Genomic DNA, 24640 nt, shown 5'->3' with positions numbered 1-24640 from the left:
TTTAGCCTGATAAAGTTTCAAGTTTCTTTGGGTCTTTGCAAGATTTATCTCCTGTAAAAATATATAGAGAACTTTTTATGTGTTTCTACTCTACAGAGAATACAGCGTGTTCCTTTAAGTACATAATAAAGATTGCGATATTTGATATATTCCAAAATGAACCTACACATATGCAACCCAACATCTCCTGTTCAATATCTTTGCTGTGTGTTTGTAGATTTGCAGTGTGCTGTAAAAGTTTTCAGGGTTGATTATAAATATCACATACTGAACAGTCTTGAACAGTCTTACTTCAAAATTCTTTTCCAGTTGGTAGCCACAACTCTTTATAAGCCACATGTTACATTCATTTTATAACAATTATTTGAGCATTAAAACTTGCCATCTGGAGCAGTTTCTGACATACTGTGTTTTGTTAGATCTGCGTATACCTCAGTCGTAGATAATATTAAAACTTCATTAAGTTTTCTCTGTCCAAAGGCTAGGATGACCCAAATAACAGCAAATACATTTAAAGGAACATGAAGACATTTACTGCACATATAAAGAGAATTATGTAATTTGTGTTATGGTCAACAGTGATAACTTTTTAACAGTTATTTTTCAGACAACTCTCTCATGGGGGACACCTGCCAACTATCAGTCAGGTCTTAAATCTCATTTAACATTTTTGATTAAGTTCAGAACTTTTGTACTAGTATCCAAACTTCTGGGATTTTTTTTTTTTAGTAATTTTATTGGTTGAGTGTCTTCATGATATGTATTCTTCTCATGTTTGAGGGGAGAAAAAAAAAAGACATGTTCATGTATTCATAAGTCTCAAGACAAGTTTACTCAGTCATACTATTCTCTTAGCCATACTGCAAACATCTGGTCACTCTGATTTACTTAAGTAGTTTCTGAAGAAAGGCAAGTAAAACATGTTTAGAAAGACGACAAAAATGCCAATAAATTATAATAAACATAATTTAGAGAAAAATTAATTTCTAGGTATAAATAGTTGTAAATCAACAAATTACAGCATTTAAGAATGTTACCAGTTTAGATTTTGTGATAGAAAGATTTTTACATGTGTGAAGCGTAATCTTTCCAAATGTCTTCTTTTCTGCCACTAGAGGGTACTCCAAGAACTTACAGTATATTTATAACAAAGATTTATTTGGGTTTTCTGGTCTGTAAATGATCGAGAACTGTTGTCATACTAAACCTGAAGAATTTAACCCCCCAAAAATCTTGATATTAAACAACAACTTTCAGAACCAGTCTAATATCTTTTCCACAAAGTAGCGCAGCATATCTGAATTATAAGGAACATTGAATGACATGTAGTTTAGATTTAGTTAAACTTATCCTACTTTTAAATTATCTAAATTATTATCTTTTATTTATTTCAGACACAATTATCTGGTTCACATCCTGTTTCTTCATCCAGATTTGGACAAGGAGTTCCATTATTGGCAGGGTGAAGAAGTACAAAACGAGTTCTGGTCTTGGTCCCTGGTTTTCTGCAAGGACCTCTACAGAGACCCCAGGAAGACCATTGGGAAACCTCACAGTCCAGCGGTGTTTCTGCAATATACACAATAAAAAGGTAACTACAGAAATTTGTGCTTAAGGCAAATACATAGTTGGCAAAGCATTAAGGAATGATGACCGAGTAGTGTCCTTTCTTATACAAAAATACATGTGATATTAATAAAATCCATATGTCATCTTATAAATAAAAAAGTCTGTTTTCAGCTCCTAAACCCAGGGACATTGGTGTTATTATTGTTGCAGTCCAGAGACTGTCTGAGGTACTACATCAGTAGTGCAGCAGATTATTTATTGAATTGAAAATATAGAATTCCCATCAAATAAAACTATTTTTAAAGTAATTGCATTAAAAAGATTACATTCCAAAAAACATGTACTGTCAATTTTATAACTCATTTGCCATTGCATAGCTTACTAAAAACACTAGGATTAAAAGTTTTATCTAGTTTATTTATGTATACATATATTTCTTTGGCGATGTATATTGTTCCTGTAGTTGTTCATATCAAATTCCATTGAACTCTAATTCCAATTTGCTTCAGAAGTAACAGAAGTCACATCTTTTAATCAGTAAATCTTCTCAATATTTTTCGGTATGTATGCTACAGTTCCCTTTACCAATAAAGATATTCTGTAACTACAAGCCTTCTAATACTAAATGTGTTTTCAATAAAGTTTTAATTTAATTTAATACTGGAACTAAATAAATCAGAAACTCTAAAGTACTTTTCATATTGTATACTTTCATTGAAAATATCTGTCTTAAAAATATAGGTGCCTATTCCTTAACAGGTTAAATAAAAATATTGCTTGTCACAGGAAATTGCATCAAATCTGTGTATTACAGCATTTGTGGGTAAAATAACTGTGCACAAGACCAGCTTCAAGATTTACTGTATCAAGTGTGTGACTTCTGGTATAAATTTCTGGCATTACAATGGAACCCACTACTTCTGTTGTAATCACCAGTACCTGTGCTTCTAGCAGGAACAAGTGACACAGTTTGATCTCTGATAATTAAATCTGTCCTTTTGCTTAAGGAATATATTTTTGAATAGACTGGTTTACTGGTTAATATATTATAAAATGAGGATGTAGGATTTAATTTTTTTTTTTAAATACTGTACTTTAAATGAATTGTTTTAGATTTAAATGCTAAAAAGGGCCAAATGTTCCTTTCAGATGTTGTGGGAAAGACATGACTGAAAATGTGATTTGAAGCACTCACTTTGAATATGTTGTTTACTAATAGTAATACATTTAAGCATAAGTTGATAGAGAAATGCACTTATTAAAGTATAAATCATGTGTGGAGAATTAGCTTTATTTTAATGATTACAAGGTGACTTTAGGACAAAGCTAGTGGCATTCAATCTTTAAACTTATTCTGGAGAAGCTCTTCTTGGAACATAGCAGATATTCTGGAAATACATTGGGGATTTAGCCCATTGCTGTCCCTCTAATAGTATTTGGGATGTCAGTCTTCTTATTCTTAACCATTCCTCTTACAATTTATTAAAAATCACTAGAAGATTATAAAGAGAATACCAAAGGTAGACACTAACTGATATCTTTCCCTTGGAACAGATATAGTATTTTTTGTTTTGGAGATTGGAAAATTACCCTTCAGACTGACTTGAGTCAGATATTTGAACGTCACCACTACCTAAATGAGTTTTTCGGGTAAATTTTTAAGGAAAGAAAAAAGAGAACAATGTTTTTGTTGTCAGGATGTCTGCTGCTATCACAAATATGTCCAAATCAATTGAATTATTTAAATTCTTATTTCACATAGCTACTAAGCCCTCTGACCCAGAAACAACAGTACTAGTTCTCTTTTTCCATCATCATGCAAGAATTTAAGTGGGAGTACTTACTTCAAACTTGCAAATAATTTGTGAAACTTTGTCTCTGATCAAATATTGTTTATTTCTCATAAAATTCACTGATCTATAGTGATACTAAGGCTTGAGTAATCCTCACTGTGGATATAACCCAACCCTTTGAACTACAGCTCAAATATGAAATCCATTCCTTATTTTTTCAGGGATTCTCTTTTATGTCAACTGGCTTGTTTTATTTCCCATATGTAAGTCTGGAAACTATTGCAATGCAGATAGAATATTCTGCCTAATCACCTATTTCATCCACATCACCCGCCAGATTTCCACATATTTTCTGAATGAATAGAAATAACAGAATTGAGCATATCAAAGTGCCAATCACTTACCTGAGATGGAGTCTAATATTTCATTACTTTTAGCTGGCTGATTAAGATGAGGTATAGGAAGACCCAGCTGGTTTTTCTTTAATTTCACCATTGTTACTTGAGCAATAGGTGGCAAAATTTTGAGTTTGGGATAATAAAATGAGTTTGCTGGGTGACTTGGGGAGGAACAAGTGATCTGTGAAATAAACAGGAAACCTTAAGGAAACTACATCATACTAGTAAGAAATAACTGGAAAATCATGTTTACACATCATGTTGATTCTTTTTGGCAAGCAAAATGCATTAAAATGGTTTCTTTGAATCCCAGTTCTCCAGACTACTGCCGGTAATCCCAGACTTTTTACACAAAATGCTTTGGGACTGGGCACAATGAATTGTGCCAACCTTTGGATGGAGGACTGGAATGGGAGGTACTGAAAACAGAGATATATTTGGAATGGTTTGATGGGAAGCAGTGGATATTATTACAAGATAAAATACAAGATTATTAAATAATAGTATTAGGTATGCTGTAGCAGCTGTTATGTGGGTATAGGAGGCCAGATGGATTGTTTTCCAGCTTCTCTGTTCTTTTTCTCACTGCTCATTAGCACAGCATTTGGCTTTAGAAGAACTGACCTTAAGGAAAGGACTGACTGAATGTTTATAGTATTCAAAACCTTTGAGTCAAGATGCTCTGTTTCCCACCACCCATAAATGACAAAAGCAAAAAGCAAGAAAAGAAGACTGGAAGTGGGGTCACTGCAGTAGCAATGAAGAAAGTTTCTGCTTTCCATTAGCTCCTTTCCCTCAAATGTTGCAGTTTCAGGTTTCAGCAATACTTTCTACTGAAAACTCCTCCCCAAATCAGTACCTAAAATTCTCGACTTAGAATTTTCCTGTTTAGACACTTTCAGTCATGCCAAGACTTTTTGGAATCTTTTTATTTTCCTCTATTTTTAAGAATTATTAAAAACCATGTTAAAATGCTCATATTTTACATAAATAACTTTACATGTAAGCCAATTTTTTATGATCCATCTACATTTACTCAATAAAATAACAAGGTATAGAAAATGAACAAGAGCAGTAGGGTTATCAGCTATTAATAAATCCATGTAAAGAGCGCGTTAGCACTCTCAAATACAGAAATCAATTTCACAAGAGAATCCATTGAGTAATTAAAGGATAGTTATCTTTTAAAGGGAGGACTCAAAATAGTACAGGGTACTAAACTATGTATGTACACCTACCTCTGTAACTGTATCCTGTGGAATAGTGGCAAAGTTTGGGGAGGAAAATGTGAAACCACTGTCTGTTCCAGCATCATATGGAAATAGATCTACTGATACTTCTTCCATCCAGTGGTCTCCTTCACAGAGATTTAGGCTGTCAATACCCACAAACCAGTCGGGGCTTGGCACAATTCGTACAACAAATGAAACCTAATGAAACAAAACAACCCATCAGGATTGCATCACTTATATTCCAGTCCCAGTTATTGTAATTATTACTTAACATTTTTGAAGGAAATGGTCTTTTATACACTTCTGCTTTATAGAACCCATACAGTGCTCCCTGCAATTTGACATGCTCTTTTAGTAACATTTTTGCATTATTTTATTCCTACCAATGAGAACTCAAATATTTAATTTTGTGTGATAGTAACCATTAAAAAAAAAAAACTTTAAAGATTAATATGTGCATATCTACTTACTAAGGGATGTCTTGAACGCACTTCTAATTCAGTGGAAGTTTGTCCTGTACCACTGGAAATGGCAGGAGCAGAGAAGATTCCATGTACACTCTGAATTTTCTCTCCAGCTTCTTCTATTTCTTTCATTAATACCCATGCTTCACCCTTTTCAGCAAAATCACGTACACCATTGCTGGCATATTCATTTTTTTTCCACATGCTGTAGTCAGAACTATGAGTAACACCTATTTGAGTGAATACATTGCATGACATAAAAGTCTGTTTTAGATTGTCCCTATTTCTTCAGTTTCTCTTTTATTTCTGAGGTTAAAAAAAAAAAAAGTGTATAAAAATGAGTGAACACTAAAACATTTGACTTATCACTGTTTATTTCAGCTGTAACCAATTGAAAACAGAAGTCAATTGAAAACAGTTGTAGATTTTTGAAAGCATTGTGGATACTTAAATTTCTGCTTTTCATTCTTAATAACTTTGGCTCTTTTCTTTCTTTTTACATTAGTTATATTAAAATTTACTATTGAGAAGAAAAAATAAATAAATAAAAATCACAGTGGTCAAGAGATTTATCTGGTCTTAAAACTATATGTAATTCACTTACCTAGCATTGATGACCACTGTGCTGGGGGCCTATAAAGTGGATACTGCTTAGGGAAAGCAGTCTGGCTCCATTTCCCTGTGAAGATTATGCTGTACTTTGCAAGTTCCTCTGCTGTGCAAATAGAATCATCACGCACAGGCAGGCTGCTGGCATAACCTAGAATTGTTACAAGCAATGTCCAGATAATTTTGCTGGAGCAGTAGACAAACATCAAGTTTTCCATTCCCTTCCACGTGAAAAGGAAAAAAAAAAAAAAGTTAGACGTATTAGTCACTCTAAACTCAAAACTGAATAAGAGTTACCTAATAAAATGTAACAGAGCATAAGATATAACAAAAAGAAAACATATATCCAAAACACTAAAATTGTTATGCTTCTAAAAACATTATTATAATGCTTTCGGATTTGATATTTCCAGGCTATATACTACAAATCTGTAACTCTACCTGGAACAAGTGTTTCTAATGAAAATAAAAATATCTTAACCTTGTTCATAGTACTACCTCAGAAAAATCTGTTTCTGATTTTCTTGAAATCTTATTAGAGTCACATCTTGAATTAATTAGAGTAGCAACTGTTTCTGTGGAAAACGTTAGTGGTATATTTATTCTTCTAAAGATTAAATTGCAGGTTACTTTGCCAAAAGAAATGATTTATTTTAAATTTGTGTCCTACAAAGACTGTTTTATGGCATAACATTTAAAATCAAATACATTTCAAATATATATAAATTACTTTGCTGTCATAACTTGTGCATTAAAAAATACATCGCAATTGCTTCAGATTGTTAAAGCTACAGAGTTATTAAAAAACAATATTTTTTAAAAGTTGCTGTCATAGGCTGTGCAAATTTTGTTTTTAAATTAATATGATAATTGCATCAGGCTGTTGAACTCAAGCAATTGTTTAAAATAAGCCTTAAAAACTTACTTTTAAATGCTTTTTTTCCTTTGAGAGAACTATACAAACATAACTAAAACACTAATAATATACACTAATAATATATTAATTTGTAAAAAGAGCAGTGAATACTCACTAAATATTTCCTCTGGAGCACTGGTAGGGGGAGAGCACCTGCTTTTGCTGGCAGCTGAGTTGGTCTGCAAGAGAAGACAGTAGGAGTCTTGCTATTTATGCCTGAAGAGGGTCCCTTTGGTCCAACAATTATTGTAATCTTTAGACTTTCCAGGTTTGCAAAAAGCATGCCATCTTCTTACTTGCAATCTTTTTGGATGGACTATCAGAGGTTTCCTGTATGTCAACTGGTTCAGGTTCCTATCAGAAGCTTGTAATGCCGAATAGACGAAATGCTTTAAAAAAAATACCTTGGATTCTTACTAATAATTCGGGTTTTCTGGTGACTTTACAGTTCTCTGTTCTTATTAATGCCTCTAAGCTATACAAATGAACTGATTCCAACGCTGGAATAGTTCTAGTGAATACACTTTAAATGAGAAGCATGTTTTCTTGTAAGTTTTATTGTCTGACAGATGCTCCTTCCAAACATTTACAGAGAGCTTGCTCACTCTCACACACCATATGCATGTGTTCAAATAAAAGGGGTGAGGCAGCTAAAAAAGTCAAGAGGAAAAAAAAGTTGCATTTCATAATTGCACATACTCACACAGACTGTCTCCTGCAAATATGAATTAATTTAAAGTAGTACAGTGTATATTTTTGTGTTCTACGGTACCGTATGCTGGATGATGAAAGGGCTCTGTAACATTGTGGTTTCTTTGGAAAGAGTGGTTTTGGGAAGCTCTGAAATTTTTCTTAGCTGTCTTCAGAGTAAAAACCCCCAAATAAAAATCTCATTATTAAAGTTAAATCATACATCTTCTGTAACACCGTACATATACTTAACTCACTAAAATTATTTAAATTGCCTATGAAGAATTATGCTTAATACAGTGACCCAATTAAAAAATAATGTTTAATATTTATTTTAAATCATTTTCCCTACAACCTTTTTAAAAAGCCTGTAGGAAAAATAAGGGCTTTGTGCCATGCTTATAAGGTTAACAAATGCTACTGCGGCTGATCAGCAGAGGAAGTTCAAAAGTTTACAATGAACCATGAAGAAAGTCTTGCACAGAGTCTTCTTTTGAAATTGTGAGGAATGTCACTGAAGTGCTTCCACAGATATCTAATAAGATGGTTCAGCATATGGAAAAAAAAATGTTATTTTTCAGATGAGAATCCCAGGCCATCATAGGATTATAGCTTAAGTGACATAAGTGATTGTCCACCAGGAGGGTGTTACCAACCAAGCAGTTTGAGCTTTGTGGCACTTTAAATGGAAATTTCTCCTTCCCTTCTGCTTCCCACCCACGGTAAATTAGCAAGAAAAGCCAAGATACAAATAAACTGTGATGTCTAAATGACGTTCATTTCCCTATTGTCCTGGCAAGATGGAGTCTATTGAAAGTTTCAATATACATGGATTCAGCACCCAATAATAATAACTCATGTATATCTGGATAGATTTTGGGAACACTGTAGCAGGTTAACTGTTTAGACATGGTTGTGCCCTCTATTTCCAAGGTTTCTTCCTCTGACCTATATTCTTCCCAGTGAAAACACCCATGTTTCCCATAATTTACTTCTGTTCTAGGAGCCAGAGTTCCCTAAGAAAATGAACAAAGAGACTGTGGATATTTTTTACATCATTTTTTTGAGTGTTTGTTGGAGGATGTTATGTGAATTACATCCAGCTCTCGCCCTCCTATGCACAGAATTCCAGATCCACAGGTTCCTTAGAGAATTGAGTCTACCTGTATCAGAAGTGGGTGATGTCTCTTGCTCATGCAGCCTTCTAGAGGCTATAAAAAGGTCCCATAAGTATTAGAATATGTTGCAGATATAATTGTTAAAATATAATTGTGTACTACTATCTTTAAACTTCAGTCGGTTCTGTGGTTATCTTTATCATCACAATTACTGATCCAGCTAAATTCACATATTGAAACATACTGTGACACTTCCAGGAGAACACTTAAATGAAGAACAAAGCAATTAGTTCTGCATCCAGCACAGAATTATTTTGGAGATCAGATTCTTCCTCTCAAACAGAAATTACTGCCAAAAGGCACATCACCAGACTAGACCATTCTAGTTCCATGACTACATGTTATGAATAGCTCCAGGAATAGGACAATATATGCAGGCAGCATAATTTGGCTCAGATATTATAAGGAAAACTTACTAACTGATGAAAGACTGAATTGTCGGAAGTCATGAACTTGGGAAGTCATTTGAGGTTTCTAAGTACGGATTACACAAAGAAATATCAAAAATGAGAAAAGTTGTACTTGATTCTCTCTTAGAATAGTACCTCATGATGCTTTGCTCAGATGTCTTCCAGATCTACAATTTTGCGTAATCAGTCAATCCTTCTTCTAGAATACCATTACTCCCATTTCCTGAGGTTATCAGACTCTTCAGCTTAAATATACAGTCAATGGAAATAAAACGAGCCTAGATATTTTACTTTCCTACCTTACCAATGTGGGAATTAGGGACTTTGAAGTTTGAAAAACTGGAGAAGGATTCTTTCCTCAAAGTATGAAGGTACTTAGAAGGAACCTGGATTATAGTCCTTAGGCTCTCTCTCAGATCCTGGTCCAGAATGGAAGTTTTCTTTGTTAACATTCCTACAGTAGACCATTCCTTATTTACAATAAGTGCTCTTCTGAGACAGAGTTCTCAGGAGGAATAAAATCTTCAGAACCTACAAACTTATTCTTATCTTTTTTGGTTTCCATGGTAAAATTGTTGGACAAAGTACAGCAAATTTAAATTTTATTTAATTATCTTCCCTTCCCCCTCTCATCACCTGCTACCCTCATGGCTGAAGGAGGGGAAAAAATAAAAAGACACACCTAATAATGTCAGAAAATACTAACTCCCAATCTTATTACTTTAAATGGAAACTGTGCTAAGCATAATCAGTCTCTGACATTGTGAAGGACAGAATATCAAATTTAGTATCTCGTAGTTGGAAAAAAAAAAAAAAAAAAAAAACTCCCCCCAAAAAACAAACAGATTTCCACTCAATGAATTACATTCATGGCTGGGAAGCCACAGATGCCAAATTTCTGTGGGCCAGTAGTTGGAGAAAAAAATTGCTGTGGCATCAGAATCTCTGCTTGCATTCCTTCTTTGGTGTGCATGTCCCATTAAAAACAGATGAAAACTCATGAAAAACCAGGGGAAAAAACTTCCATTTAGAAACCATTTTGCCTGTATATAGAATTGGATTTTTTTTCTTTTACAGCAATATATACATATTTTTTCAAGTCTGTGTGTTTTCAGGTACACCTATTTTCCATCCATATGCATACCTCTATGGACCCTGAATGCTTAAGGCAGACGAGGTTTATTTTACTTAAATATCAGTGCTGAACTGTGCCTTGTATTTAATTTTGTTTGTGTCTGTGTGCAACTCTTGCTGTTTCTTGTCAATAAGAAAACAGTCTTACAGTTTCTGCAGGCTTTACCAAGATTCAAAGGGTGAAAGGTGGAAAGTATAAAACAAAAATGTTGTGTTTTTTCAAATAACAGTCATAACTGTTTCTAAAATATTCTGTATTTTTGCTAACCTAAAATAATAAAACAAGAAAAAAAAAAACTCTGCTTAAAGATAAAGCAGTACATTTAGTATCATGTTGATTCTTGCATCATTTACGCTATATGAAAACATTTATATGAACACATTTAGGCTATTACACAGGAATATAGTGCATTAAAAGGGTGTAAATTCCATTTTGATTAGCCACAGAATAATTTAGCTCTTTCCCTGGTAAGCAATGAGATTGGCATGATTAGTTATGACTTTTCAATTAACCTGTAAGATTAAGAGAAAGGAGAGTTGACTAAAATGACTGATCTGAAGTTAGCTTGCCCACCTTTATTCAGAACAGAAGCTCCAGAAATTTTGTTTCTCTATTCCTAAAATATTATCTTACATTAAAACCTTACTAAAACAATTTCCATTTTGCTGGTAAGTAGTATATGTACAACTTTGATATGTGCAGGCTGTTTAATATGCTTCTGAATAACTAGCATCTCTTTGTGTACCAAGAAAAACATATCATTGTATTACTTAACAAGGATTAAACACCCATACTTTTTCTCCTGCAGTTACCATGGATACACATGCAATTATGGGCACTCAAAAATGCCAAAAGGTTTACATTCAGTCAAAACCCTCTAAATTGTAAAATCTGAATATCAGAGTGGTAAGCAGCAAAATATTGTACCATGAAGAAGTTATGGTGTTGATTTGGAAGACTTTATAAAATACAATACTTATATAGGAGAACAAAGCATTCCCAATACTGGATGTTGCAATAGTAGTTAAGGCAACTTTGAATTTCAACTTAGCTTTTGGGATAAGGATTTAGTTTGCAGACTAAGGCAGTTAAATATGTGTATGCATATGATCTAGATATGTAAATTACCACTATGTATAATGGAGGTATAATCATTATAGTCAATATAATCTAGAGAACTGTTCAGCTCACCCTTTAATACATACCTGTATTTGACCAAATGAATAACCAATGAGTAGCTCTCTTGTCTCCACTAACTGTATTATTAGGCTCTCTGTTGGCCAGACACATAGCCCACGTAAGTAACTGATTCAGGTATCTTTATCTGTTACTGAATCTAAAAGCAGGTGGACTTCATTAAATGTTCCCACTGATGGCTATAATCAAGGTTCAGCCTGCTGGTAGTTCAACCTGCTGTACCTTGTATTTTGAGTTTACAAATTCCCATTACAAGGGTGTTGGGTATTGGTTTTGTGTTGCTTCTTGGTTTGCTTTATTTGTTTGTTTTTTAATTCAGGGCTCATTGAGAATTCAGACCAAGATAAGGAAAAATTCTAGCTTTATTGACCATGGTGACACTGCTCAGTAAGAAACAGCTCCAGCATTCATCTATCATCTATATTTAAGTCATTTTTAGTACTGAAAAGCCTAATTTGCCATTTTTCCATCCTCCAAAACTCCACAGATCTGAGCAGAAAAACAGCTTCTTTGACCTGTTCATCAGGCTGGTATTCTGAGCTGTGGGATGAGGGCCAGCTTTCAGAGCCCTGTGCTAATCTGTGGAGTTCCTGCAGCAGCAGCATTAGCTCACTGGACTGTCCAGTACACATGACTTAGCAGAACTCTGAAACAAGCTGAATATTTAGAAGATGTTAACCTTGTAGACCTGACTCAGACACTTGTGGGAATCCCTGCTTTTAAATTTACTTTTGATATTTTCAAGAAAACCTCAAACTCAAACAAAAAATTCCTTTGAAGAGAATCTAATATATAGTGTACTACAGCTTCATTGCAGTACCAGAGAGGTTATTTTTGTGGTATTGTGCACACACACAACATAAAAAAGAAGTGTCTTAATATATTACTTCATTCCATTATTCATTTTTTACATTGGGTGTACAGCCTGTATAGAATACCTCATGGTCAGTCTGATACATGTCGGCTTTCTAAAACCAGCTTGATGCTTCTTTTGTCTTGTAGAAATGTCATGTTTTTATCCCTCTGGCAACACTGTAGATCACCAAATTAAATTTCTAAAGTAGTCACTATCAAGGCAACTCTTCACCATAAGTTTTGTTGATTTCTCTTGTGTTGTTTTTGTTGTTGTTGTTGGTTGTTTGTTTTTAAAGGCCTTAAATATACTAATATATTAAATGATACCTTTAAGAGTTGCATTTTTAAGTCATGTGAATAATGTTAAAAATGAATTGACCTGTCGTGGAAAGTCATTCATATATCAGATTCTGCACATAGCTCTAACTCATTCAGTAAGAGGTCCACTATTTGTGACCATCGCAACAGTCAACCAGTGGAACAGTTGGCCCAGAGGTGCAGTGCAGTCTGCCTCCTTGGAGGCTTTAAGATGAGACTGGGTAAACCCTAAGTAATCTGATCTGAGCTCAAAGCTGACCTTGCTTTGAGCTGGAGGTTGCACTAAAGACCTCCTGAGGTGCCTTATAACCTCAAGTATCCTATGGTCCTACGGCATTTTTTCTGAGCTTGTTCCAACACTTCAGGTAACGGCACAAAACTATCACTTATCTAATACTCTCATAGGTTCTGTACACATCTGTGATTTCTTTCATATGTGATACTGGGTATGTAATAGCAAAACGAAGGCTTGTAAAGGAGAGTGACCTAGGGTTGATTTCAATGGAAGACAGAATACATCTGTGGCATTTGATGGAATACATTGCAGAACTCCTTGATTTAGCACCAACCAATCTCTGTCTGAAACTAGAGATACGAAAGCTGAATGCACTGGTGAACACGAAGGTAATTAATTGACTGAGAGACAGGATCTGTTAGCTCCGAAAAAATTCCATGCTAACACAGTATTATTTTGAGTTCTGAGAATAGAAAAACTCTATGCAACTATCTCTGCACATTGATCAATGACAGCAACTTCCATAGAGATGTTCATGTGCTTGTTGAGAATCTCTGCATGGAACACAAATAATACTGCAGAGTACTAAAAGCATGCCCACTGAGTTTATTATGGGAAACTTCACATATTTTGTAATCCTCCACACAGTAAGCAATATTGCAAAGCATTTTTTACTGCATTTTATAAACATGTTATGAAGTCAACCCCTATCAAACGGATTCTCTTAATTAACAACACTACCACCATTTTGTTGAAGGAATCAAATACATCCTCATTTAAAACATATGGAATTTGGAAGTTATAATAAAGACATGATGCTGCATATATAAATAACTGTTTTATAACTTGTTTATAAATATGACCCAATGTACAGGAAGAAGCTTTCAACAAAACTAACAGCTCTGACAGCAGAAAAAAAAAGATTTTATGGAATATATAAGAGCACAAAAAGCCTTAAGGGTAGTAAAGGACAGCACAAGCAAGACTATTATGTAGATTTTATTTCTGACCACAGGCTAGGCTCCTTGTCCACAACAAAAAACTTGCTATTATCCAGAAATAATGAATTAAATAAACTGCTCTATTCACTCTTTGATTCTCAACAAAAGTAAGGGAAACATGAAAAGTAAGATTTATTTTTTTTTCTAAATGATTATTTTGGCCAGTATTGTGGAAAGTGAAATTAATTTTTTAGAAAGTTTGTTATTTTGAAATTGAAGAAAACTGCTCTTTATATAATGGGTTATATAATTCCTTGTAATTTTTACTGCTGTTTCAGACCCCTGCATTATTAATAATCATAAGTGCCTGAGTGTGAATTTTATTTATCAGTTATTACAATGAAAAAGTGACCTCAACAAAGAGAATGTAAATTTTCTCCATTATATTCTGCATTAACTACAAATAAAGGATAAATTGATATCAATTTATATTTTGGGAAGCTGTGCTGCTTGTTTACTTCTTTTACTTCTAAAACTAAATCAGTGTAAAGTATCATTCTAGGAAGCACTGTATTGCTAGAAATGCTTGAATGGATTTTTAATTCTAAAGCACTGGTATAAATATGAATAAGCATCAACACAAACACCCTATGATTATGCCAGCATGAATATAATCAGAATCTGACCTATTATTTTAAAATATGTAAAACTCATATTGTAATTTCTTTTGTCAATAGAAAAGCCATTGGCCAGACAGCATTTTAATTAACCACCCTGAATTCTGTTTGCAGATTCCATTAAGAAAGGATATTATTCTTCACTTCTTGTCCTAACCTGTTCTTCAAAGCTACAATGTAGTTTACTGAATATATTGTCACTTACATGTACTGGGAAACTGTTCTAGCAGCTGCTTGGATGACATTTTTATAATTATGAATTTAATGCATTATTAGAAGCAAATATATATATATATATTACATGAAAGTGCTACAGTTTAATAAAACTGAGGGGTAAATAAGCATAGAACTGGGTAAAGACTTCAGTGATAATTTACATTCTTCCCTTTCTCACCTTTAGTTTGCTATATGGACAGTAATAGGCCTATATGACCATTATAATATGACACATTCCTAGCTGTCTCTAGAATTACTATAATAGAAAAAGGCAGACCAGTTAAAATTGGAAATTTAATAGTGTTGATTTAGTCATCTAAATAATAGGCCTCGTATTTAGTAATGAATGCTCAGAAAAGCAGTGCAAACTAAACACTAATCTTGGATGTATACAGAAGGTAAAATCATGTTCTTTAGTGATTGTTTTGACTCGGCAAACCTATGTGGTAAGTACAAGAATGTATTCCTAAATGTTTTGTGGACAATACTTGATATTTAATGAATCAATTTAATCAAAAATATTTAATCATTTTATTTCACGGAATCCTAGAAACACCAGTTGGAAGGGACCTCTGGCTGTCTCTTGTCCAACCTCTTACTCAAAGCTGGGCTGTACCCCAACTAGGTCAAGCCAGCTTTGTCTGTCTGAGTCTTTAAAAGCACCAAGGGTGAAGATTTCCTTCACCTGGCTGACCAACTATAATGTTGTTCCTTGTGAAGCAGTTTTTCCTCCTGAGCAATCTGAATTTCCCAAGATGCAACCTTACTACCTCGTCTGCCACTATCAATAAGAATTTGCGTTTTGTTGTCTTTGATGGGAAAAACCTTTCAAGTTTTTGTAGGGTATTAGATTGCCCTTAACTTCCTCTTCACTAGACTAAACAAGCTCAGTTTAGTCTGAGCTCCCTCAGCTCTCCCCATATGTCACGTACTTTAGTCTGACTTGTCTTGATAGGCCTCTGTTAGACCCTTTCCTGTCTCTCGGCATCCTTCCTGATTTGGGAACCTCAGAACTGAATATAATAATCTGTGTGACCTTCCAGTGTTTAGTACAGGGTGTAACAACACCCCTCAGTCCGCCGGCCTAGCAAATCCTGTTGTAGCCCAGTATTTTGCTTTATTCGTGATGAGAAAGTGCTGCTTGCTCTCATTCAGCTTGGGGTCCAAAATAATCCCCAGGTTCTTTTCAGCAGTGCTTCCATTCAGCCTGTTGGTTCCCATCCTGAGCTGATGTATGAGTTATGCCATGCCCCAGGGGCAGAACTGTGGACTCCTTGTTGAAGTTTTTGATGTTGATCTTCTCCTCAAGATTATGAAGCTCTACCTGGAGAGCAGATTTGCTGTTTGTCTTGTCAGTTACCCCACTGATTTGGTATTGTCATCAAATTTGACAAGGATACACTGTTTCCTCAAATACTGTATGTTTGTAGTACTATGTAGTATGACATAAAGAAAAAGAATTTTACCTTTTTCCAGGTGTGGATCCTCTGCCTTTTCTGGAAGTCCTGAAGTCTTTCTCTAGGACTTTTCCTTTTAACAAGCTTTTGGTAGTCACTACCAATACTCTGTTTAACACATTTCTTTCATGTTTATATCTCCTACTTTTCATGTTCACTATTTCAGAAGCTACATCAGCATTTGCCTTCCCTGCTGTTCTAATTCAGACACAGATGTCTTTATCTTAATAGTGATTTTGACAGTTCTCTTGGCTAAGTTACTTTTGGCAAATTAGATTGTGTAAGCAGCCTTACTCTTTTACTACTTGTGAATAAAATAGAGATACTGAGATGCCGACAGTGAAAGAATTTGCAGAAGCATAAATCTGCCAAATTTTGGATCATCCCCAGCGACAATATCAATATTTTTCCTTTAATTGTTATTCTAGTGTTATAAAAACTGATATAAATACATACAGTCATGTCCTTGCATCTGCAGGTGAGAGGATCTTTTCTTATTCTTAGCATGAGAAGCTACCTTTGCAATGCTTACAATGGTGACAGGAATGGCTGGACCTGCCTTTTCCCCACCACAGTAAAATAAAATAAATTTGTATTTCTGAAGACAATAGTTCATAAAATCTACAGTGAATTGCATAGTCATTTATGAAGATAAGTCTAGACATATTACACACAACCCCCAAACCATTATCACAGAAATCCCATAATTTCACAGGATCAAATTATTTACACACTTTCTTTGTTGGATCCTTCAAAAATGTCCTATCAAATATGTCAAATCAGACAATAAGTATTAAAATTTTTGCCAACCATTACTTTCTAACACCGATCCCTTGTCATCTCAGCTAGCTAGTGTAGTACAACAGATAGTAACAAAGCAAAGTATGGTGCAACTTTAATTCTTTTATAAGAATTGTACAATTTGAATGTAGGTTGCAATGCTTCTACAAAGCCTGTGACATCTAGATTCAGTTCATGTTCAGTAACACTGTCAGTTACCCCAAAACACAAAGGGAAGGGTTTAAAAAAGAAAGTTTGAGTGTAATGCTTTATGCACAGTTCACAGAGGGATCAATGTTTTTTGTTGATAATTTCATCCAGTAACTTAGGCATTCATTTTACTGGACCATGATAACATTGTCTGAGGATATAGGACAGCAGAGAACTTGGCCCACTGCATGGGGGCTCATAAGTCCTTGAATTTGTAATGTCGAACCACAGATTTTATAAATTAATGATCTGATAAACAGAATGGAAAAAACACTTTGTGGTGTGGATTGTATGATAGATGCTTTTTTGGAGAACTTAATTGTTTGATTTTAGCATCTACAGATGGAAAAGCATGCAAAGACTGAGGAAAAAAGAAAACAGTATTAGAGTATGCTCTTAGATCTCTTGTACTAACCAGAGCCTAGCTGTCATCACAGATTAGATCAGCTTCAAGATTTTGAACAGCAAGCTTATTTTTCCATGGTATCTAGTCCATTATAGTAGCTATTCATCTTCTGCTACCAGCAGGACTGGCCAAATAAATTACCCCAGGGATAATTTACTAATATTTCTATAGTCTTTTCCAAATAAGGAAGAGGGGGCCTCCATCTCAGAAAGCTTATATCTAAACATTTGTGTTTATGAGGTTATGATGTGATTCTGAGGAAGTCTGAGCCTTGAGGTAGTACTAACCAACCTTATCTGCAGAATGAGCATGCCCTAAGACACTAAAGTGGTTCTAATCTTTGTGTTTTCTTTGAGCACAGACAACCCCTTAAAATCAAGCAAATGCAGATCCTCTGGATGATGCAGACTAAATAAAAGTTTTGAAAACAAATCTTCCCCGTTTTCTATTTCCTTTTAGAACGAGTCTCTCCTTCCAGATGCTCTGGAGTCCAGCAATTCTCGCTGCCTTCATGGGTTGCAGCAGCCTTCACACAGTCTCCCTCTGGGTCTCTAGGAATGTATCCTCTCCTTGACCTCTGAGGCTTGGCTGTAGATCTGCTCCTTTGCTACAAGCAAGCCATGTGCTTTCTCAGGAGTCTTCCAGTCTGCATGCAGACACTGTAATCTCCTCTCCCACCCTCTGTCCACCTGACCCAGGCTACCACAGCCAAGAAAAAGCAGAAGCAGCCCTTCTCGCTGCTGCTCTGTCACACCCTTTGAAAACAAAACAACGGAAAAGGGAGGCTAAACAATGAACAAAACACCATCTTGGCATCTGTCATGAAGACAAGGAGCAGAAATAGGAGGTACTCTGCAGTCCCTGCAAGGGTTTTCCCAGCTTCTGAATTCAGAAATGCACCCTGGCCATTTTCCTACCTCAGATAAGACCTGGGTGAGACCTGGACTCATCAACTCTCCTTAGGCCCTGGTTTCTGGGGAGAGAAGATCCAGATACATGAGCCAGAATGTTTTAGGTTTACACTCATATTCCCAAGTCTGGATTAAAATAGCATAGTCCAGAATGAGGACAATATGAATATATTCATATTAGGCAGAATCCAGAAAAGAGCAAATGGGTAGGTGTTACAAAAATAATTAAAATGTGTCCATCTCTTTGTCTCACCCCTGCAGTAACTCTCAATAATGTTAAATAATTATCTGTCCAGCTTCTAATACTGCTAACTGTTGTCATGGCATCTGAGTGTCTCCTAAGATTTAAAAAAAAAGAAACAAAACACCACCGTGCAGATGAATCTGTGCAGATGAAAAGCAAAGCATAACATCAGAAAGTTTCTGCTGCAGGAATACTCGGTAAAAGAGAAGTCTATTACAGAATGTAGGTTTTTGTAGGAAGGTGACATACTGTGAATTGAAGTTCTCACCTGAAGCAAGGACAGCCTCTGGGATTTACCCCTGCTGGATATTAGGGGAGAAAATAGACAAGAATTAAGTGAACCCTTTGGAAATGTGAATGACTCTCCCATAACCATATCTGAGGGGTTTTTTTTGAGCTCTTCAGCAGGATTCTTTGGCTTTGTCAGATTTCAAAAACTCAGTTCATAAATTAGGGTAATATATATAATGCTAATAATGTAAATGGAAATAAGTTATAAGTACAATATTAATAAGTACAATAGTACTAAAAGGATGTCTGAGGTGTTCTGTGCGTATAGTACTGAGAGAAAAGGGTCATATACTTTAAAAAAATCTATCTCCTTTATTTTATCCATCAGACAAAGAGCCTCTGAAGAGACACACCACAAATCCTTCAGACAGTAACATCTGGAAGATCTCTAGAAGTAGCTTGCTTTTCTAGGGTGATACAAGACTGTCTTGAGTTATCCATAATATTTTATACAAGTCATCAAGACTGTAAGTTTTCACTCAGAGACAAAGATAGAGAAAGGATGTGGATTAAGACAGATTTTCACCAAGGAACTTGGAAAAAAAAAAAAAAGAAAAGAAATTCTGGAAACCCAATATAATTACCTCATAACTGAGGTCCTAGGGGAAGAGAAAAAATAAAATAATAAAATAAAATAAAATAAAATAAAATAAAATAAAATAAAATAAAATAAAATAATAAAATAAAATAAAATAAAATAAAATAAAATAAAATAAAATAAAATAAAATAAAATAAAATAAAAAATCCAGATACAAAGAAGTAATTTTGGTCTAAAATCCATGTAGATTTTTCTTTTTGAGGTACTAACGTCTGACCCTATTCAATTCATTCACTTGTTTTCAGTATCTGTTGTTTATATCCTTTTCTTTTTCACCCTGATGTAATATTTCAGGGTATGAAAAGGCTTTTAGAGGAATGATGTACCTTCTCTTACTTCCAGCATTCTTTCGCTGATCTCTCTTGAGTAATGCTCAAATGTATTTATTTTTTCAGTGTAACCAAAACATGAGAAAAAAAGGGAGGAAATCTAGACAGCATAGAAAATCACAGACATCTGTGGATATCACATGGACAGGTGTTTTTTTATATGTACAATGATAAAAGAAGTTAATTTCATATTTTGGAAAAAAAATGGAACATTTAGGTTAGGAATATAAGTTCACAGAGTGCCTTTCATATGTTCATCATATATAGAGAAAGAGAATATGTAAGAGTGAAAAAAATAATTAATTTAAAAGAATGAAACAGTAGCTAGTGGATTTAGCAAATCCAGGGGATTTTTACCCGGCTGATCATATTTGTTCATTAACATTTTTCTCTCTCTTTTAATTTCTTTTATTGCATGAAAGTGCATTTCATGTCATAAAAGCCTTTCATTTTTTTTTTCTATATACTTAGATATATTAAAATAAGATATTTCTTCTTTCATTTTCTCATCAGGTGGAAAATTTATGAAAATGAGAAAGTAGTTCAGTGGATGGAAAATTAGTGCTTTCTCTCATAAACTTGGCCAAGAAAGATTTGGAATATTTACTAAAATACTCTCAGAATGCAGCACTATTTTCAAAGTTGGACAGGAGCTAAATATTTGTTTTGTTATTTGGCTAACATTCCATAAATCAAGTATATCCCTTCTCAAGTTAGTTTTAACTGTTTCTACCCAGCTTCTCAGTGAGCTACTACAGAGCAATCTTACCATACCTTTTAGATGACCAAACATGCCAATACAAACTTTTCAGGTCAGGACATCAATATTCTCCAGCTTTGCAGAGAGAAATTCAATTACCTAATATAATTGATAGGTGGCTTTGGTTCTAGTAATCACAGAGAAAGTCTATGTCAATATTTTACCTTGGGTGTGATCTTCTGAAGCAAATTTCCTGATCATTCCCATTTACCATGCTTTCATTCATATTATGGACTGGCCTTGGAGCCCCATGCAAACTGAATTTTGGAATGGAAGTAACCAGAAGGTGAGCTTTGGGTCCACAGAACCCAATATCACATTCAGTCCACAGGATAAGACTAAAACTAACCCAGCATTAAGGCCCCCTAAAACATGTGAATGCTAGATCCTTAGTACTGACTATTTCATTTTATTAATCTACTTCTGTTGGTCTCTGCTACTTGCTAATGTGGACATAATTTCCAACCGAACTTAGACCTCACAAGATGCAGAACCAAATTCTAAAGCACTTTAGGCACTGAAAAAGTCTTTAAAATAAATATAGGAGTTAAGGATGTGATCTTCTTTGGGACAAGAAAATGTCATTAATTGGTTATCTGCATCTTTAAATGGTTAATCATCTTTTGAAATTCAAACCTCATATTTCTGTGCTGCATTTCCAATTTCTTAAAAAGGGGATAAGTAATATTACCCAGTTTGACAGAATCTGATGAGATTAAATATATTAAAAACTGAGCTGCTCAAATTGTAAAATAAGAGGGTTGTGTAAGTCTGTAACACAGATTGCTTTCATATCACAGATCAAGGTTAAACAAAGGCTAAAGCTCTGCATGCATGATTTGCAAATGCAGTTATGCTAATAGCATGATGATCTTAATTAGATGATCAGCTGCATATCTGACTTTTGATAATAAGTCCTAATGTGACTTGCTAATCAATGTCAGATATGGGAATAGAATGTAGAATTTCTGACTTGTGAATCCATGCACTAATTGCTAAACCAGACTGCCTCCTTAATGTTATCCTTCATTTGAAAATGTTTTATCTTCTGCTTGTACTCATGTGTTATTTGAACAGCTCTTTGTACATTCAGACAGTTAAAACCAGAAAAATCCACTGTGATTATATTATCCAACTCCTAAACAACATGGAAACATGGACCAAAGTATTTCTTGCTATCTCATATTGGGACTTTTTTTTTTTTCTTTTTACCATAAATTAGTATTGTCAGTCTTAATTTTTGACTGACCTAAAGAATTTTTTTTTCAAAGGCATCCAATTTTGATTTCAAGATTCTAAATTATGATCAATTTGTCACTTTCTATGAGAACTGTCAATTATTAATTGCTCTCAATGTAGTGAGATGCTCAAAAATAAGGTCAAGTTCATCCTGCTCTTAAAAGTTGCATTTAATTGCAAGTTTAAATATTTCTGTCTTCTGCTTGCAGCCATAGTTATGTCTTGCCTTTAACTGCTAGATGAAAGATTTCTATGTATCAGATCACAGAGTGCTGTATAAAGGAGACTATGAAAGAAAATTAATCACTATAATCACATTGTTTAATCCACTGTGGGAAGTAGCTCAGATAGCTAAAAAAGAACCACAGTAGAATATGATTATTTTAGCTTCAAATGTTTTTTCTTTTTTTCCCTTTTATAGCCATATTATAGACAAATTTTAAGAAGAAAATATTACCAAAAAAAAAAAATATATTTTTAAGTGAAACTGAAAGATTTGGCTGTATTCATTGTTCTCTCAAATAGACAATCCTTGGATTCTATACCTGAAGAGCAGGGGAGGAAAAAAAGAAAACAAACCATTTTTTTCTTCCTGAAAGCACAGTGTGTAGTTGTCAGCTGTTCCATTGGGTTTTGTCAACACATCAGAAAATCATCTTAGCAACTGGGATTCCCATTAATTAGCTCGTTGGAATAAATACAGCTGTCAAAGAAAAATAGGGTATTGTGGAATTTCTACACACAATAAACCATTACCCCTCCAATGGACAACTGTTAGAATTAATCAAACTGGAGAAGTACATGAAGCTGACATGACAGGAAAATAACAAATGTTATGATAACACACTGAATCTAAGCTTTGTTTATATAAAATTATTATATGAAATGTAGCAAAATTTTATACCAATGTGATGGATGTATATAAAATTGCTACCAATTTAAAATATTCATATAAAAACGAAGAGTAAAAACCTTTACAGAAAAGACGTAAGAAGGTATTTTTTCTTCTGAATGAAGAACGGCACATACAGTGGTATATGTGCAATAGTTTATACAACAACAACAATAACAAATACATGAAAAAGCTGTTATACCTGTATTTAACTTCATTTCTACAAACTGAAATGTTAATAGATTTTGGCCTAGTTGTTACATGATGTGTTATTCTTCATCTTATGCACAAATTTACTGAAGGGAGGGAGAAATCAGCAAGATGTTTCTCATTTAAAAAGTGCATATTTGCTGCTGCAGCTGCAGCTTTGGCTTCATTTCATAGTTTGAGCTCTCAAAGGGCATAGAAAGGAACAGTAACAGCCACTATGGCCCCAAACTTATCACCTCCTAAATAGAAAATGGAAAATTTAGACAGGAAGAGAATTAAACATGATTTCTCATCTAGCAAAGAACTTTCAGAAGAGAAAAAGTACACTGTAAGTTACATAGTTAAGCTATTGTTAATGGACCAAATTCAACAAAAGAATAAATAAAAAAAAAACTTTTAACTAATTTTGAAAATGTTCATTTTCTTTTTCTCCCATTGTACTGTGCTTTTCTGATCAGTCTTCTTTTCACCGAGAAAGCTTGAATGAGTCTGTCATACAGAGATACAAGCAGAATTTCAGCTCCCACTAAGGAAAAAATCAGCTATTTAATTCTTTTGAAAATATATGCTTCTATACCATCTATTCCCTTTGTATAGCAGCAATAGCCACACTATAAATCATGGAATAATATCAGAACATTCATCTTCCATGAACTTTCAACTCCTCACCTCTGCTCTGATCATGAATCCATTCCTCCTGGGATTAATGGAACAGCATCAGACAGTCAGAAATCCACCAAAAGTGGGAGTTCTGTGAGACTGAACAAAAAGTTGATTTGAAAAGTGCAAATAACTGGGAAAAAAATAGGGAAGTTCTGAAAATAAGGGGAGGGAAGGTTTCTGCCTTTCTTTTCTCAAATGCAAGATTCCTTTTGTAGCATTTTTTCCTAATTAAAACACACGAAAGAAAATAAATTTTAAAAGCTTGTCAAAACAAAATACTACAAACACTGGGGTGGAAAATGGAAAAGAATGAACCACAGATAAACAGCCTTAATCACAGCTCTTAACTGTATACTGGCACGTGTTCAGTGTTACAAGGTTAGTTTACCAATTTGAATGGAATGGGATGAAATCACATATTAAATAATAAATAAGGAAGTAGAAAAATAAAGTCATAAGACTTAGTAAAAAAAATAATTTAAATAATGAAAGGTCAAGAAGTTTTATTTAGACAGAGTAAAATCACAGTGCGTCCTATATTAAAATATCTTGCAATTCCACTGATTAATATTCTAGAGAAGAAACATCTCTGTCAAAGTTTCATTATGCTATACTGTGAAAACATCCACATGCATCTTATTAAGTTTGCAGTCCACCCTCAGCCAAACCAGAGAAGATCTGAATTATGTTCCTAATATTTACAAGGTTAGAAATAAAGTATATTTTAAATGTGTGTCTGCACACATGAAAAGAGACGGCTAATTTTAAAATGCTACCTTCTAGAAAATCCTTCCAGAGGCAGAAACATTTCTGCAG

At 34.3% G+C, this 24640-nt stretch overlaps 1 protein-coding gene across 3 annotated transcripts; it reads right to left on the bottom strand.

Moving 5' to 3' along the window:
* Positions 1-813: 813 nt before the first annotated feature.
* On the bottom strand, positions 814-24008 carry SPON2 (spondin 2; the record flags this gene model as incomplete). 3 transcript variants are annotated; one of them, XM_080589721.1, is made up of 7 exons in its annotated part: positions 814-1569; positions 3767-3941; positions 4999-5190; positions 5463-5686; positions 6061-6286; positions 7097-7160; positions 23831-24008. In XM_080589721.1, the coding sequence occupies 5 exons, from the start codon at positions 6281-6283 to the stop codon at positions 1391-1393; spliced, it is 993 nt and encodes a 330-aa protein (XP_080445847.1). In that variant the 3' UTR covers positions 814-1390. The 3 variants fall into 3 exon arrangements, with proteins under 3 accessions (XP_080445847.1, XP_080445846.1, XP_080445845.1); XM_080589720.1 differs by lacking the exon at positions 23831-24008 and adding an exon at positions 11600-18524; XM_080589719.1 differs by lacking the exon at positions 23831-24008 and having other exon boundaries at positions 7097-7264.
* Positions 24009-24640: the final 632 nt, after the last annotated feature.

This window comes from Anser brachyrhynchus (assembly GCF_964034855.1).
Source record: "Anser brachyrhynchus genome assembly, chromosome: 4".
Lineage (NCBI taxonomy): Eukaryota > Metazoa > Chordata > Aves > Anseriformes > Anatidae > Anser > Anser brachyrhynchus.
This window is presented reverse-complemented; position numbering and strand designations above follow the sequence as displayed.